General features: G+C 32.6%; 1 protein-coding gene across 2 annotated transcripts in view; it reads right to left on the bottom strand.

Moving 5' to 3' along the window:
• The window catches only part of DMD (dystrophin), a 2,128,065-nt gene that overhangs the window by 1,262,016 nt on the left and 846,899 nt on the right, over positions 1 to 19,150 (bottom strand). For both annotated transcript variants that reach the window (XM_067723245.1, XM_067723244.1), the window contains exons 38-41: positions 9,263 to 9,385; positions 6,785 to 6,922; positions 3,944 to 4,096; positions 2,895 to 3,077 (exon numbers count right to left, since the gene is read on the bottom strand). In XM_067723245.1, the coding sequence (XP_067579346.1) occupies positions 2,895 to 3,077; positions 3,944 to 4,096; positions 6,785 to 6,922; positions 9,263 to 9,385 (597 nt within the window). The remainder of the gene's footprint in view (positions 1 to 2,894; positions 3,078 to 3,943; positions 4,097 to 6,784; positions 6,923 to 9,262; positions 9,386 to 19,150) is intronic.

The following is a 19,150-nucleotide window of genomic DNA, read 5'->3' as shown; positions in this document are numbered from 1 at the left end:
TACTAGACCACACTGCTGTTGTAAAACATCCTACAGAAAACATTCCTTATGTTCAGTTTACAGTCATTGTTTGGTCTTCACTGAACAGCCAGGTTTCTAAGCCAAAAGGAACTACATTAGAAATGTCTTGTATCCCTAACTAGGGTGGGGGCTTCAACATGCTCAATACCTGGAGAAAATCTTACCTGCTTTCGCCCAGTCTGTTTTCCCTTCTTTCTGGTCTCCAGGATTGTCCTGAGGACAATGATTTGCAGATATTCTCTTCTCTGGTTTGGTCTGCACTCCTACCTGGCCTGGGGCTGCTTCATGGCTCCCTGAGACAAAGTTCTATGGCTTTTCTGAGCTTTACTATTGCCATATATAACTCTGACCTGGACATAGTCCCTGAAGTACACTAATTTTACACTGCTTAGTCCATTTCTGAGTCTTTATCTCTAAAGTAAAGACAATTGAGTTCTCATTTTAAACTCAGTTCTCAAATGTTAAGCACTTCATAGTACTTTCTACCATCTTGAATTACTACTGCTAAGATATGAAAGATCAACTGAAAAATCCCTGAGTCCAAAGAAAGTCTAGAGTTTATATACAGAGAGAAGAAAAAGGGACATTTGAGAAGAAGAAAGATGAAAGAAATAGAGAAGGGCAATGGAAGAGAAGGAAAGGAATTGTGAAGCTATGACTACCTGTGCTACATCAGAGCCATTGTAGGATTACCCCAAACATAACTTTTAGTTAAGCCTTTTGCTTGTGGCTATCTCAAATATCCTCACCTTAGATTAACTGGGAAAGGTGACTCTAACCAGTGGACATGTGAAATCAGTTTTTTAATATGTATTAGTAATCAGTGGAATATAAAGATACATCTTGGATTTATCTGTCTATCCATCTGTCTGTCTATCCATCTGTATCATCTTTCAGGTCTAATAAAAATCCAAAGCTAAATATAATTATAATAGTAAATGGATTATTCTTCATGCATATTGTTATTGCTTCTATTATCATGGAAAATTAAAAGTTAACATAAAAATATTTTCCCCAAGCAAGGCACCTTATGAATTTTGGATCCTTCAGATATAAAATCAAGAAGAAATGTTTTATGAAGAAAATATATTATAGTATCTTACTATAATTTATTTTAAAAATTCCATACTGGTTCACTTATCCTTACTTTATTTCACCAACCATTATTACGTTTTACAAATATTTGTTAGAGCCTATTATGTGCAAGGACACAATGGCATTTTAAGTGAGTTGTTTATGGAGATTTTTGATCCTGTGTCTATTTAACTATAAAGTGTTAATAACTTACCTTGACTAAGTTGTAAAAGAAAAATTAATCCTGGGTGTGTCAAGATATGGGGGAAATTGGAATGGACAAAATAGTGAGTAGTAAGATAATTCAAAGTGGAGGACTTAAATGATGTATTAAATCGAGGCAAAAATATTTTACTTAAATTTTCTTTATCGTTGCCTTAATCTTTCAATTCATTTTGCATCCACAGACACAGGCTTTCTGTTAGTGTAAGCTTGAGTGATTTATGACATATTATGCTCATAATATCTACTATGAAGGATAATAGGCTGAAACGTGCAATGAGTTAGAATTGGACTTTAAATGTAATATAGTTTCAACATACCTTACGTTACTACTTCCAATTTCTCAGAATATTCAGCTACTATTAAATCTTAAGGTACTGGATTCCTTAGAAAACAGTGTATTCATGGATTTTTCTAACACGTTAAAAGAAGTAACAATATGCAGTATTTTTTTCCCTTGGTTAATAAGCATCATTAACAAAATTATATGCTTATAAAATAAAGTTATATTAATTGTTTAAGACATATTCAAACATTTACCCCGTATTAAATGGAATCAACAACACCACAGAAGAAATTCCCAAGAAACTCTCAACCTATGGGTTGAAACAAATGCAATTGTCATTAACATAGGTCAAAAAGGGTTGAATATCTGTTGGTTTCATGTAAGTCGACCTAACATAATTACAAAGCCTCATTTTCCAGACTTTCAGACCCTGGTTTTGTGAGGAGCACTGTCTTTGCATAATGACAGAGTGGTGACCATTCTGCTTCACTTTACAATATCTCAGAATAGGAACAAAAATGTACCTGTTAGAAAATCCCTATGGTTTATTCCCTACTACAGATGAAGAGCTAAAAAGACCAAGCTTACGATTATGGATTGTGTTTTTAAAGAGAGAATCACAAAATTTCCATCCAGTTGTTTGAAAGAAAGAAGAGCAGTTGTTTCTTTTCCTTTTGGCTTATAATAGTTCAGTAGTAACAATATTTGATATTTTTCAACCTGCTATCAATTATTAACAATCTTACTAGGCATACAATCCTTCTAATAAGCCTTTTAACCCATTGAGTAGCTAAGCGAGGTATGAGGACTAAGCTATTATTCTATAAGTCAATGAGATAAGAAGGCCTTGTGCAAGCTGGTATAAGAAGTTGTTTCACAAAAGATTTATTATTTACCATGTATACATTAAGAAAGTAAAATTAGCATGGGATGGTCTCAGGAAAGCAATACATATTTTTGGATTAGACGCTGAAATAAAGTAAATGTATGATAAATTGACAAATTCACATTTCCAGTGTTATGAAAAAATGATGTGGCAAAAGAAATTAAGATGTATTTTTCATTTTTGATAAGGGGGCTGTTTCCTATGATATGTTAAGGGATTATGTTTTTAACCTGAAAAATTAACCACTAGTGTTACAGAAGCCCAAAGTGAGGGAGAACTACTCACTTTCAGATTGCATATTAGCACTTTGAAATTGCACCCAGATTTTTTTCTATTGGTTAGTAGGCCTCTGTTATTAGAGTAGTAGTTGCAAACACATATGTAGGTTTGCCAGTAACAACTCACAATTTGTGCAAAGTTGAGTCTTCGAAACTGAGCAAATTTGCTCTCAATTTCCCGCCAGCGCTTGCTGAGCTGGATCTGAGTTGGCTCCACTGCCATTGCTGCCCCATCCTCAGACAAGCCCTCAGCTTGCCTACGCACTGCATTCAGCTCCTCTTTCTTCTTCTGCAACTCACGATCAATTTCCTATTGAGCAAAACCAATACAGGGCCCAGGGCAGTTAGCTAACCACATTAACCAACCTATAAGCAGCACATACCTGTCCCAGAAATTTCATAGGCTGTTGTCATTTTATTGTCACTTTTCATAATTTATAAGTATGGAAGCCATCACTGTCATCTTCACCCAAGAATCCAAATATTATTTCAGTTATCTTTTGAATGCTCAGTTTTAGATATTCTAATTGAGAAAATACTGAAATTGATCTAACAGTTTTCTTTCTTCTCAATTCCTCTAGTGTTTTGGGGCTGACCCAAATTGCAGTGATTATTCATCATTTCTTAGGGACCATCCATATAGAATATAATTTAGAGGGTAAGTGAATAAGTAATTTATTTCCTTTTTAGAGTTTTGAGGAACTCAACAGAGAATGAAGCAAAATAAAGAGTGTAAAATAATAACAGAAAAAACATCTTCAGACAATATGCAACAAATAAATCTATAAAGATTTGACACTGATGTGTGAAGATGCTCTGATGAAATGAATGTGCTAACATGAGATAGAAGTCGTCCATATACCGATAAGTCATTTGTTCATCTGGAACAAAGATACACAGAGTCAATTACAATTTTACCAGAAAACATATGACATTTCTTAATTCATTTTACATTGTCTAAGAATAAAACATTTTATTCGTTCAACATTATGTCAATTGAAAAACACTTATACATTTACTAAAACGAACAAAAAAATACAAAGAAATACATCAAATCGGGGAGAACACTAATAGTGGAAACAACATCAACACTTCAAAAATGATCCATACAGGTTAAGTTAAATAAATTAAACTGTAGCAACAAAATCTGGGATTGACATTCTAAAACAACATTACCTTTATTTTCCTTTCATCTCTGGGTTCAGGTAGGCTGGCTAATTTTTTTTCAAGGTCATCCAAGCATTTCAGGAGATCATCAGCCTGCCTCTTGTACTGATACCACTGGTGAGAAATTTCTAGAGCCTTTTTTCTTCTTTGAGACCTCAAATCCTGTTCATGGTGCAGACATTATTAAAATATCAATATACAAGTATATTACACTTCTGGCTGTAGTCATTTAAAAATAATTAGGGTCCCTCATCTTCTTGTTCAGTTTCAGTTAAATTCACATTTAAATGCTAAACATACAAATAGATGATTAAATTATGTATTCATGTGACAGGACCCATGTACATGAAGCTAAGAAACCTGAACAACCCACTTCAAGTATTTTCTCTTAGCATGTTCAAACTTGTTTAGAAATTTTTTCACATTTAATTAACTCTTAATGAGTCAACTAAATTATTGTGTTATGTGAAATAATTTAATATGTGAATTCAACTGAGTTAACTACATACTTGTACAAACTTATTGAGTTTGTATTTGAATTTTAAAATAGGTAAAAATTCCAAAATTGATATCTTTAGCCCTAGGTTAAAAATTTTAAATTTATATAGCCAAGCAACTTACATTCATGATCTTAAAACTCTCTATAAAATAGTTTCATAGGCCATTAATATTTTGTGATTAGAAATATAAAGTGTTCTTAGTTAGCATATAAATTGCTTCAGGCTATATATATTCAAGTGTGAAAAATGTATACCTGTGAGTGTATATGAAAATTACAATTTAAATGTTATGGCAAACTTTTTCTCATCATATCAAATCCAAATGCAAAATGATAAAAAATATTTAGAAAAGAAAAGGGAAAGTGCATGGTTTCCAATCAACCTGATGAGATAAATAAGGGTGACTGCTTACTAAATCAACAAAGGGGGGGAAGTTTATCATCTCACTCCTTACAAGACCACCCAATGTCTTCCATGATTAATAGAATTTGTTGTAATGCTATTTTACGATAACACAAGGGGACATAAGAGCTCAGGATACAGCTTTCATTTCTTCAGAGCAGTAGCAATTAGGGTTTCATGTACAGATATAGCTGGAGCCAAAGAAAATAATGAATATCAAAGGACTGCTGAAATATTCATTGCATTGGAAAGTTTTTACCTTCTTTGAAATATTTCATAAGGACTAGAATTGAAGCTACTTGGCAGATTAACAACTGAATTTGGTAGATTGCTTTGGCAAGTGGAGTAGATTTTTATTAATCACGTTTAACATATATTTGCAAAAATGATCTCGATTTCATTCTGCATTTTGTTTAAAATTGAGGATGTAAAATTTACTACAGTTTACATTTTTAGTTGAATTTCTAAAGCTCCTGTGGAGGTATTAAATGCCTAGGATGAGCCAGATGGAATGCTGCTTTTTTCAAAGGTACCAAGATACAGCCACGTGAATGAGAGTTGAGCCATGCCTTACTGGTGACACAACTCACATCTTTGCCAAGAGAAAGGCCTTGTGGTCATAAAATCTGAAACTCTTTTTATTTCCTAAGCACAAGGTGATGTGTAATGTGTAAAGGTATTAAGAGACATTATAGAGATTTCTTTACAGGTATGCCAGATAACCATTAAACACTGCTGTTCAGTAGGACACATATCATATGACCAGTGTAGATGCTTCTAAAAGCTTGGTCACAGTTGGAAGCGTGTGAATTACACAGCTTTCTGATTTTCTGAGCACATTATGGCTTGCTCTTGCACCCCCTCGGGGAAGAGGCCTTTTCTAGTTACTATATTTATCAGCAGTTACCTTCAGAAAATCTGCTGGCCAATTAGACTTTCCTTGTGGATTCCCTGCAGGCACAATATTGTGTAATTACATTCTCAGCAGTGTTTATTTGCTTGTCTGACTATATGGGAAAAGGTTTTACACTCTTATTTGCATATAGAAAGCAGACTCTATCCACCTACAAGGTGGATCCACCTACATGGCTACATAGCTCTAAAAGAGTGATTTACAATGAAAAGCTCAGCAATTAACAGTATTAGAAAAATCAGCCATGCATGCAAATAGTGAATATTGAAAAGTACATTAAAAAAATAAAAGGTTATTTCACAAAATTCTTCACATGTCCAGTCTCTTCTCAAGAACTTTCTAGATACTATTTCTAGATACTAGATAATATTCTATTTTGTCCTTCCTGCACAAATCCAGATGAGTCACACGGGTACTTGAAGCTATACGCTATCACTGGCTAACATGAGAGTACCAGCTCTTCTTCAAGGACATTAAGATTATTTTAGAGGACTCCTATATAAATGAAATTAGACTTATAAATGCTTAGTTAGTTGCAAAGAGTGACTCTCTTAAAGGCAACATGAAGTTAACTGAAAAAATTAAGTATTAAACAAATACTAGGTTACCAAAAAAGTGGACCTACTCTAAATCAAATCAATAAAATATTGCAAGCAGAAAGCCTAAAAAATATACAGGTTGTTTATTCTGGCAGTTAAGTAGGTTTTTCAAGACAAATGTAAACATAACTTACAAAAATAAATTATACTACAAAATTAAATATATGAACACTATGAATGATGCATGTTAATATCTTTCTATTACTACTCAGAAAAATTTGTCTAAGTAAAAAAAAAACCCAACTTCTAAGCAACACATCTTTCAAAATCAAAGACAGCACTCAAAAATGTTAAATAAAACACAGACATTGAACAGAAAAAAAATGTATTTCTGGTGACTAAGAGTCTTAAGATTTTATTTATGCACAAGAGTTTTACCCTTCACATGAAAAAATAAAAACACAGGCAAGGTATATTATAATTTTAGCTCTAATACCTTGAGAGCATTATGCTTTGTCTGTAACAGCTGCTGTTTTATCTTTATTTCCTCTCGCTTTCTCTCATCTGTGATTCTTTGTTGTAAGTTGTCTCCTCTTTGCAACAATTCTTTTACAGTACCCTCATTGTCTTCACTCTGATTAAAAACAACAAGTACAGTCTTCATTTTGGTTTTAAGAAAGCTGTACATCGTTAACAGAGATAATAAAACATGTTATTTAAACACAAAAAAATCCAATTTAAAACTTTCAGTATCCTAAGATACTGCACTCATAGTTTTTCTTTTATATGTTGTACTTTAACTTTTAAAAGAAGTAAGTTTCCTCCTGCCTGGTTCAAAAGGACACATGTGATTAGTCATATGTAGGAAGATGGGGGAATAAGGTACTTTAACATTTCAGACAAGTGAACTGCTATGAAAGCATTCTTTTGGCTTTGATTTTTAGTGCATTTCTAGAAATTAAAAAAGTTGAGAGAAGCAAACTAAACTTGCCATTTATAATGCTAATTCACAGAGGAATACAGATGTTGCCGTGTGTGAGATGACAACAAAGCTTAACATTTTAACACACACTCCTAAGTGAAAATACGTTATTTTAAATGGACACTGATTTCTATCTAATGCCCTCTGCTTTAAATAACCTAAATGCCCAAATTTAGAACAAATATTAGGGCATTAGTAAAAAATGATGTGCTCAATTGTTGCCAAATACTGCAGTTAATTAATTTCTAAAACATATGTCATATATGCATGTTATTTTTAAATAAATACAATTAAGTATTAAAATATGGATTATAAAAATGACTTTAAGCATTTTCAATATGCATTTTGGTTTTTAGACTCTAAGAATATTATTTTTATTTACTTTGAAATAAAATTATTTGAATAAGTGTTAGTTTAACAGAGTAGCATATGTGACCATGTGATTTTTCACCTCTATTTTCCTATCTTTCTTTCAATCCAATATATGAAAACTTTCTATCAAGGAGGTTCACGTTGCTATGGTACCCAAGGTACTCTGATGAACTAAGAACAAATATTAGACAATTTTTTAAAAATTCACATGTATGTGTGTGAATAATCATCCATGGTATTCAATGTTACATATTTAATTCTGTAATGCATATGTAAACTTCTACACACAACTGAGGAACTATTCATTTTTTTAGAGGAAATGGGATTTTCACCTGAGATTTGCCAGTTAACTAGTCTAATGAAATAATATAACATAGACATTTATGTTTATAGTCTGTGAAAGACCTTACTTTTTAAAATATGTCTTTAAAAAGTCTGCAACATTTCCTGGGGCTGAGGACAAAAGTAATAAACAAACAAAAGCTCCCACTTCATTTCTTTCCCCACACCAGCTGAGAGCTAGAGGGCAGAGTTGGTGAACAGCCCAAGAGGTAAGTAGCACTCTTTTCCACCTCGGTGCCCTCTGGTTTCTTCTTTGACATGAAGGAGAGGTAGCAGTAACTCAGCATCTTGGAAAGGCTCTTCTTGTCTTTCTTTCCAGGAGCTGAGTTGGCAAGGCCACCAAACCCCATACACGGGGAGTACTGATTTAGGCAGCTCCAGGAAGTCAGAATTGATACCAATGAGAACTAAGATTGGTTCTCCTACTGCTTCACATGCCTATTATTTACAATTTATAATTTGCCTTTTGATATCATTTTCAAGCACTGTCTGAGAAGTCGCTAGCATTGATACATGTCTGAGAAATCTCTAGCATGATATACGCAAAGGTTAAGAATGCCATATAGGTGATGGCTGTGAGAGGGGAAAGGAAACTGTGAGAATGGGGTGGAGGGAGAAAAAAAAGTCAGTGAAAAGGGATGTGATGCAGAAATATTCAAGCTAGAGAGAAACGTAAAAGACATGTTGAAATTAATCAGGGTTTAAGGAGAAAGTTATGAGTCTGGGAATAGCCCACATGGTTATATATTTTTTATTCCCATGAAATAAGCAGCATGAATTTATACATATTTTAGATATATACTACACTACTTGTTCAACTTTTTTATAAAACCACCTTGTGGTAAGCTTTAATAAACAATGTTTATATCAGGTGTAATTGCCCCTTCTCCAAAATAAATGTTATACTACCAAAAATGGGATTGACACAAAATATCAGTCATCTACGATGGCTGTGTTTTTTATTAAGTTTCTAGTTTATTTTTGGATTTGACTCTTTTCATCCATTACATTTTGTCCTTTGAGCACACGTCAAAGCAAAATTGCTGGGCTATTTATTAGAATCTCTAAGTGCTCCTGTATGTCCATACCATAGTAATTTGGCATTCATAATGACAGTTCAACAAGAATACTTTGCTCTTGTAATAAATCATCAGAATCACAAAATGTGCAAGGTACGCTCTGAGCATTTAGTTGGAGACTTGCGTTATCTAATTTCTTTCCAAATATTTATTCATTTTCATTCCTAGTTCATTCACAATTTTATCACAACCAATTTACCATATCTTTATTGAAGTCTTCCTCTTTCAGATTCACCCCCTGCTGAATTTCAGCCTCCAGTGGTTCAAGCAATTTTTGTATGTCTGAGTTAAACTGCTCCAATTCCTTCAAAGGAATGGAGGCCTAAAAAAAAAGATAGTGCTAATTTAAATCAAAATTACTTTTTATTAGAAATATAAGACAAAAAATACATTTGTTCAACCTCTTGTTGCGAAAATAATGACATGCATTATGTTTCCATATTATATTTTATGAAAGTGTTGAAATACAACTGGGAAAGTACCTGGGGATGCAAATAAAGACATTTAACATCATCAGAGCCAAACATACATACAAGAAAATGCAATTCATCATTCTGGTTTTTCAACAAAAGTCAATTTCCATATATTTGGCTGGTCTAACTGTTAATATCCTAAAGTTGAATTTGATCTTATTTTAAATATTCTGATATAAATACCATTTGGGTAAATATCTCTTAACAGAAATTGCCTCATTATATCAGTTGGAAATGCAGAATTGTCTCCTTATCCTCAGAAAAACTACACTGCAATCTGCTTAGATATTTTAAATGACATTTTTAGCATGGCAGAATTGACAGGCATGCTCCCATAAGACAAAAAAATGTCATTAGTTTGCCTTAGGCATCCTTTATTTGGTAGCACAAAAAAATTCAAAAGAATGAACCCTGAATATCTCAAATGAAAAATCTGAATATATGTTTTCCAAACTTATAAACATCACAGTTTCTTTGATTTTGAAATTCATAATGACCATAGTCTCAAAAAACTTTAAAATCCCTTGTTTTTCTAAAGAAACCACTTGAAGAGGAGTGACTCTCAATGAAAATACACTGAAAATCAAATATATATTCAAAAGAATAGGCAAGATTTAAAGTTTAAACAGTTAATAACATAAATGTTTATTCTATTATCTATACCCTGTATTCAATTTCTTTGCATTAAAACACTAGAAAATACTTTATATCTGACAGCTTTTGAAAACTCACACGTGATAAATAGAAATCTTATTTTCTTACAGAGGCTAAACATTTTCCACTTGTAAAACCAATTCAGGAACCACCCACTGTCTTAATGCCAGAATGACACATTCATCAAGTTTGGTCCCCACCCACTCTTCCCCAACACATTCCTAGTCATAGTCTTACTCTTTATTAGACAGCATCTCCTAGAGGACAATAGGGATAAGTGTCAAGGAAAAACCAAATATCTAATACTAATACTAATGAAGAAGTGAACCATCAAATGCTATCCGTGAGAACATAATTTTCACAGGAAGAAACATAAATAAACATTTATCTTCTAGGTACTTTTACACAAGAAACATGAATAAACACTTATCTTCTGGGTACTTCTACACATGCCAGAAAGGATTTATAGACTCTTTTTAAAGGGACTTATTTTCAATACTAGTTTTTAAATCCTAATGAACATTTAAAATTTGAAATATCATAATATGTTCTTGAACCAGTACAGATTGCTAGTATTACAGATATGCACGTAAATGTTGTTTCAATCTCTGTATTATAAACGTACTTCTATACTTTAAAATCATATATTGTACAATATATTATAAGAGTAACAGCCTTTAGAATCATAATTACACAATATTAATTCGATGGTATTTATGTTACTGAATTGTACACATTTCCTAACATTTAATAAGAGCAACTGCATTGTTCTATATGATTTTGTGAACATATGAAGATAAATAATATTTAAAATAACTTTTTGAGTACTTGGAGGTCAAAATAACATGGGTCCATTTGAAGGCAGATTTATCTGTTTTACTCCTACACTTGCTTCCTCTCTAGCTCATCCTTCCTCCACATACTCAAATACAGTAGTTTCAAAGGCTCAAAACTTGGGCACCCGTACCTCTCTCTCAATACTCCTTCCCTAATAAATTGTACTATCTCCCAAAACTTAACTATAACTTTCATAATATCTGTCAAATATTCCTCTTTAGCTGTGACCTCACTTTTGAATTCCAATCTAGACTCTCAGTAGCCACCTGATTTCTCACTTGAAGTTCAGCATGTCTAGAAATGAGCTTATTATCTTCCCCCAAACTGCTTGCAACATCAACTTGGCTAGTTCTGTAAATACAAGACCATTTTTTTCTGAGTCATCCATGTTTAAAACATGAGTCATGCTATTTTCCAGCACTTCACTCTAATGTCTAATAAATACCAAATACTTGCCAATTCATTCACCATGATTCACTTGCTTTCTTTTCCCAGAGACACCATCTCTCCTAGTCCTCACACAAGAGCTAAGGCAATAACCTCCTTACAGGGCTATAATCCTTCCCACCTCACCAGTTCTATCCTGTGCATTGTAATCAGGTCAGTATATTCCAAAACCATGGCTTTCATTATGTTATTTCTCTGCTCAAGAAGTACAAGTCAAAGAAGGTCCAGACTCCAGCATGATAGTCAAGGCTTCCCCTAATCTTGTCCCAAGGACCTTTCTAGCCTTATTTAAGTGGTCCTAATACAATCTTTCTTACAGGTCTATTGGTAAACTCCTGGTATCTCTCCCTCAAGGCTTAGAATGTTTTTAACCTTCTGGTGAAGAGCCTAAAACTCCTGCATGAGAATGCCTAGATTGAATCTGGGCTCCACCATTTACCAGCTGAGGGATCTTGGGCAAGTTATTTCTCCTCTTTGAGCCTCAGTTTCTTTATGTGTAACATGAGGATAAGAAGAATATCTAACTCATAGAGCTTTTATGAGGATCAAGTATGCTAGAATGTTGTTTGGTATATAATAAATGCTCAATAAGTATTGGTCTTATTATTTCCCCTCAAATTTGTACCCATCCATTGGCTCAGGTCAAGACCTTCCTCTTTTGAAAACATATGGTTTATGAAGGATAAAATAAATGCTTGTTGACATGGCATTTTTATTTTAACAACTTATTTGACAAAATCATGAAATTCTAATGTTGAACATGGAGAAATTGACACTCCAGTTTGGTAAAGCTGTATCATTCTTTAACAACAAAACTTAATTAATTAATCTGCATCAATGTAGAGAGTGGTCCCAAGGAGGATGCCAAAGGGCATTGCACTTGTTCTGCCCTGTGCAGTATTTTCATCAGGAATTATTTGGAGACCAAAAAGTATGCAAAAACACACACATTGAGAGGGATGAGTTTCACGAACATCCCATGAAGATGAGTAATTTGCCTGTCTGGTTCAACCTAGAATCATTCCTGGTACATAGTAGGCACTCATAAATGAACATTTCCTGAAAAACTAACTGAATACATGACTAATCATAGAACAGCAGAATAAATATTTCAAGGAAATCTTGAATGATCTGGAATTTTAAATAACACAATTTCCTCTGTATAAAATTGAAGAGACTGAAAAATAAATAAATAAAATTGAAGAGACTGGAGTAATCAGCACTTCATGTGTGGATATATATTAATTGCTGGCCAAATGTTAGCAACAACATGATAACACTAGGTACAAAAATAATATAAGCAGATATGAATAGATTTTAGGAAACACTAGTACAAAGTGATGAATTATTCAAAGCAAGATAATGCAAACTTAGATTTCATTAGTAGTATGTGTAGTGTCCAGATTTCCTGATGAAAGACTACTATGCATTTGTTAAAAAATAAGACCATTATGCAGATTAGGGATTTTAATTATTCTGTGTGGTTCCAAAGTGAATAACTAGAGTCAATGGGGAGAAATTACTTGGAGTCTGAATTTTAGTTTAATATAGGAACAACTAATTAGTGTTGCAAATTTTTTTTTTGTCTTTTTAAAGCACTAAATTTTAAAGAAGTGAGTTTCTCATTGCTGAAAGTACATAAGCACAGGTAGGATGATGATGTATTAGTGTATAAGTTAGAAATAAGACCGTTTTTGCATGAATACTTCCCTAAAATTTTATCAATTTACAGTAAATTCTCTCCTCTAAATTCAAAGGGCTTTGTTTACTGTAGCTATGCAGCTATATAGAAATATTATGCAAGTCATATATGTAATTTTCAATGTTCTACTTGCCATACTAAAAAGTAAAAATAATCAGATGGATTTAATTATATTTTTTCCCAAATATGTCCAAAATATTATTATATAAATCAATAATCAATATAAAATTATTAATAAGATATTTTACTTTCATTTTTTCATATGAAGATTTCAAAACCCACTGTGTTTTACACTTATGGCACATCTTAATTTGGAGTAGCCACATTTCAAATATTCAATAGCCATATGTAGTCCTGTGGCTACCTTATTGGACAGTACAGATCAATAACAACTGCTATGATGACGACATTGAAAAGAACCAATAGTTCATTATTAGTATGAAATATGTCACAGGAGTAATGTCTTACTAATAGGAGTCAAAATGCTGATGCTTTATTTAGTAAATTTTAGCGGATTTAGATAATTCTTATAATGTCCATCTCATTCACTTGTACCCAGATGTTTTCATAGAGGAATTTTCAGAAAGCCCTCTAGGGATAGGAAAATTTATGGGAATGGGTTTGAGATGTTGTATTGGGAGTCTCTATTCCTCATTTACGTATAATCCTAGGTTGTGTTGCAGTATCTATTACATATTTGAATGTAATATTGTTTGACTTTCAAGGGTTTATATTTTGTCTCCCCAGTAGATTTTTAATCCCTGAAGCTGGGAATACATCTTATACTATTCTGTATTTTCCATAGCAAAAGGAACTCATTTTTTAAACATAAAACGTGTTTATTATATCAATTACTAATTTTAGAACATCCAATAAATCAAATTAACCAGTAACTAATTTTATAACCAAAATAACCATAACTATTCAACTCAGTTATTTAGGCTATTCTATTGGCAGGCTCAGACCAGCCATTTGACATCCATGTGATTAATATTCTTCAAGGAGTTGGGAAATTTTAATTGCTTTTCCTTAAGAGTTCACTGGCTCACCATTAGGTCATGACTTTTCTGACCAATAAAAGTTTCACATGTCATTCTTTGGTCTTTTTGTCTTTGTAATGCTTATGAAATTTTAAAAAAAGAAATGAATAGTAAGCAAACATCCATAATTTAATAGCTCACTCTTGAATCATCCAAGTTTAAGCCATATAAAGTATATAATGCCTGCCTCTTTGATTCAGAATTATGACAAACTATTTGAAGAAACTGAAATCAATGGTGGATAAATCATCTTAACTTTTGCATACATTACTTCTATTGACTTTAAAGAAAGTATATGACCAAAGAAGAGCTAGAATCACAATTAAATCACACATTAGACAGTACACACAATATAGGTCTTAAAATACATAGAAAATAATCAAAAAAAGTTATAATATTGCAGGAGAAAGTATAAACCAGGCATAGGTTTTATACAATTTAATTTTTACTTACCTTTTCATCTTAAGAGCTTTAGCATGACTGTGAAGTCATACAAAATACAAATAAAGTAAAACATAGGCAAGTTTAATAATCAGATAGATAAACGGACACAAAAGAAAGAAGAGACAGAGAAACTGAGAAAGACAACACTTTGTTTTCCTTGATTTTTTAATGTGGTTTCAGATTGCTTAACAGCTAATAATTGTGCTTTGCTGCATGATTTAAGATTAATGAAATTTAAGGCTTTGTTAAAGTTTTAGCATTAAAGGTGACTTATATAACAAGTTAACAAACAACAACAGACTGAAAAAAGCAAAATCAATTACAGATTGATTCATTGTAAATTGGAAGCATTCAAGATTACTCAGATACACTTTATCATTTTTAAAATGTAAGCTTTCTTTTGGTTAAATATTACTCTAATGGGCATAGATACACTAACATAATAATGACTGTGTTTACACAGACAGTAAAGTAAACATTTGTTAATATGGACTATGTAATCTCAGTAATTATGATAAATGGTCACTACATTCAAATCACACTAAAATCTAAATTGAAAATTAATATTCCAAATGGTACAGACTGATTTAAAATTGCTTCAAATCAGTCTCCTCTTTCCATTCTGCAGCTTTGAAAATTTATTAATCATTACAATATTGGTATAGAAAAAATTAAATAAGAATAATTCATGGAAACCTAAATGAATAAAGTTTCAAGGACCAGTAACATCCTATAATACAGAAAAGATATGATATGAAGAGTTATTTCAAATCAAAATATCTGGAAAGAAAACTTACAAAGAGAAATAAGTGTATTGGAAAGACCTATCTAAAACGAAGATAATCAGATAAAGTAGTTTATAAATTTATTCATTCACTTATTTTAAATTCAAAAGAGCAAGCTCCAAGGGACATAAGAAATAATTTTAAAGATAAAACAAATTGACTTGGGTAAGTGACATTTCATTGGCTGCATTCTTTGATATTAGGTAAGGTATTGGCTTATCTTTGATGCTGTGAGGATAAAAATGTGAAATTGTGGTAACTTCCCAAATTTGTAAGGCTGATTAAGAGACATTACCCAGTACGTCTCTGTTGGTTTTGAAATGATGAGATTAATTTTATGGTCACACTTTTCAGAATTGGATACAAAATACACTGATTGGTTAAGATATGTTGGTGGTTCAATAATCATCCCACTTTCTACTTTTTATTGAGAATAACTTGGAATATTTTTCTGCCTCACAATTACATGAGTTTAGTAGTAGCAACTGAAATAGAAGAAGAAAGGATTTAACTATAAAATATATGGGGGAGACAGATGAATGTTTTAACATTTAACATTTTGGACAACTTTCTATTTTTTTCTTATCTTTTTTCTTTCTTCCTTTCTCCCTCTCTCATTTCTGGTTTTTGTTTAATTATAGTTATTTTTAATACAAAGAAGTACTGAAATCATTATGTTTTAAGTGAAACTGGACATGCTTATATTAACACATAATAGACCAACAATAAATATCTAATGATACAAATAGAGATATAACAATGTATGCTGAGAGTCAGCATGATGGAGTGGACAAAGCAATGAATTAGGATCTAATGTTTTCTAACCAGGCTATCTAACTGTGAGAACCTGGGCAACTCACTGGCTCTCTCACAGCCTCCTATAAATATCTGAAAGTTCCAATCCAAGGAATGATTACTTTTACATTTGTTGATTGATCGGAGGAATCATTTTCCTTTATAAAAGATCATGATCAGAAATCACCAAATAGCTTTAATCATTTTAAATGTCATGTTAATAAAACCCAGTTAGTTGTAGCAAATGACACTGTGCACCAAACTCAATTAACATCTACTTTGGAAACATCGTAAATAATTACAAAAGTAATGTGTTATCAAAGTTCCAACAGAACTAACCTGTTCTAGGGATAGAAAATTATAAACATGCAAAAATGTTGTTAATATAGAAATTCTGTTGCTAGGTTAACTTATTTCAGTGAAATAAAATTAGCAGGTAGAGTAACACAAAGTTTGGGTATTAATCTGTTACTATTACTTGAGGATTGTAGCTGTGATTATTACATATGTAATGCTCTACAAATCATGTGATGCCTATAGATCTTTACCTAAGTTTTCATCTATGACTTTTTAAATAATTTCTTTGTAGAAAAGTTTACTAAAAATATATTTATATAATAACAGTAACTATACCAGCTAACAGACCATGCTCTCTTCTGTCAGAGAAGGTGTTAAATTAGAAATAGACTATGAAGGGGAAAAAGATCAATATATTTGTATTGATAAAGTTGATTATTGAAAATTAGGTTTCAATTAAAATTCTCAAATCCAATGAATCTTATTTTGATATCCTAGGTGACATTCATTAGATGGATTACTTATTTCCCACTGATGCTTGGGAAAGTCACAATACCTGTCTAAACTATCCTTAAATTATTTATATATTACTTTTCACATCTAAAGCTACTACTTAAGATAAAATTAGACCCAACCATGTATTTTTTCCTGATATATTGTACACTAAATGAAAAACTCACTGGCTCTCTCACAGCCATATATATATATATATATATATATATATATATACACACACACATATGTATACATATACATATATATGTGTGTGTGTGTGTGTGTGTGTGTATATATATATATATAGTCTCTGATCCAAAGAATGATTACTTTTACACCTGCTAACACTGATTGGACTGATTGGAGATCAAAATCTTGACATTGTATAAATATTATAGCAATAAAATTATATTTACATATATGATGGCAGACCATTCAAATCCCATGTTATAATTATACACACACACACACACATTGATATATACACACACACATATATATACACACACATACGTACACATACTGCTACACGGATTTCGAAAGCAAATTTAAGGCCCATATAGAAATTAAGGAATATATTGTATATAATATCCAACGGCACATAAACCTTAATAAAGAATGAAGACACAGAAAACAAGTTCACCTTTCTTTTGGTTAGTACCAATTGCACGGGCAATAATGTAACATTTTAGCTCCAAAGAAAGTGAAATATTTCTAAATCTCTAGAAGAGAACACAATCTAACTAAGCAAATTATGTGTATGTCTCATAATATTTTGTTAGAAAGTAGTTGCCTATATTAATAGGATACAGCTAAGGTCTATTGACTCAACATGCTTTTAAAGCTAAGTATTACAATGTGACGAATATATCTTGATGCAAATTTTATTCTGAGACTCATAGGCAGCCTTTTGGACTCAATTAGTATTGAATCCTGAGTCAGTTTTCAGTTCATCACCTTCTTGGCCCTCATATATGATAATTTAACTCTAGGCTAGTTCTCAAGGTCTCTAGACCAGTGGTTCTCAGAGTATGGTCTCTAGATCATTGGCATCAATATCACCCGAAAACCTGTTAGCCATGCAAATTATCAGGCCTACCCAAGGCCTACTGAGTCTTAGTCTTCAGGCAGGGGGGGAGGGGAGGGCAATTTGTGTTTTAACAGTTCCGCCAAGTACACAAAGGTTAGAGAGTCACTGCCGTAGACTGTCACTTCCTCTCCATTCCCACAGATACCCCTTTATTTGAGCTACTCACTGTTTCTCATCTAGACTATTGTGATAGCTTCCTAATTGGTTTCCCTACTTCCTGCCATTATTCAGTTGAATTCTCTTCACAACCACTGCACGGCTAATCTTTCAACAGTGCATGAAAAAAAAAATCAAGAACTCCTCATTGAGTATTGAATTAAGCATAAATTATTAGAAGATCTGCCTCAAATATCATCTCTCCCAAATTGCTGACTCTCCTCTCCAACTTGGCTTTTCAGAAGATGGAGATGGGTAGAAGTGCCATAAGCAACAAGACTAAGTAGTCTGTTTACTTTTGCCTTCCTATTTCCCTTTCTATGCTTCTGTCTCCTGTCACTTTCTTTTGCTGATAGTATCCCCCTCAAACACCACCATGCTATGCCACCATGTTCAGATGCCCTAAATCAGAAAGAGTTGAGTCGTGGTGTCTTTCCCCAATGATTCCATCAACTTTACCCAGGGTTCTGAAATTATGCCTGATTCGTTTTTATAACTCTGACCCTCCCCATCAAAACTGCCATTTTCTCAAATTGATTTCATACATATTAGGAGAGATTAAGCTTTCTCAAAGCCATAAGATACTGCTGATTAACTTAAATGAAATGAGAAAAGATAGAATTTCATGTATTTTATGGGCCCTATTTGGGACAAGCAGAACTTTCCAGTTCTTAAATTGGTCCACTCGATGATCTATAAGGCTGGCCCTTGCAATGGAAATAGCAAACACACATCTTCTTGGTCCCTACCCATTCCAGCACAGACCAGAAAGAGAAATCAGCTATTCCTCCATTTCTTTTCCCCATCAATTTCCATCTTAACCCTCAAAATTTGGCCATTAAGTCTAATACATATATAATGATAACAATAAT

This window comes from Pseudorca crassidens, chromosome X (assembly GCF_039906515.1).
Source record: "Pseudorca crassidens isolate mPseCra1 chromosome X, mPseCra1.hap1, whole genome shotgun sequence".
In the NCBI taxonomy this organism is placed as follows: Eukaryota; Metazoa; Chordata; class Mammalia; order Artiodactyla; family Delphinidae; genus Pseudorca; species Pseudorca crassidens.
Note: the sequence above shows the minus strand (reverse complement) of the source record. Positions and strands in the feature narration are given on the sequence as shown.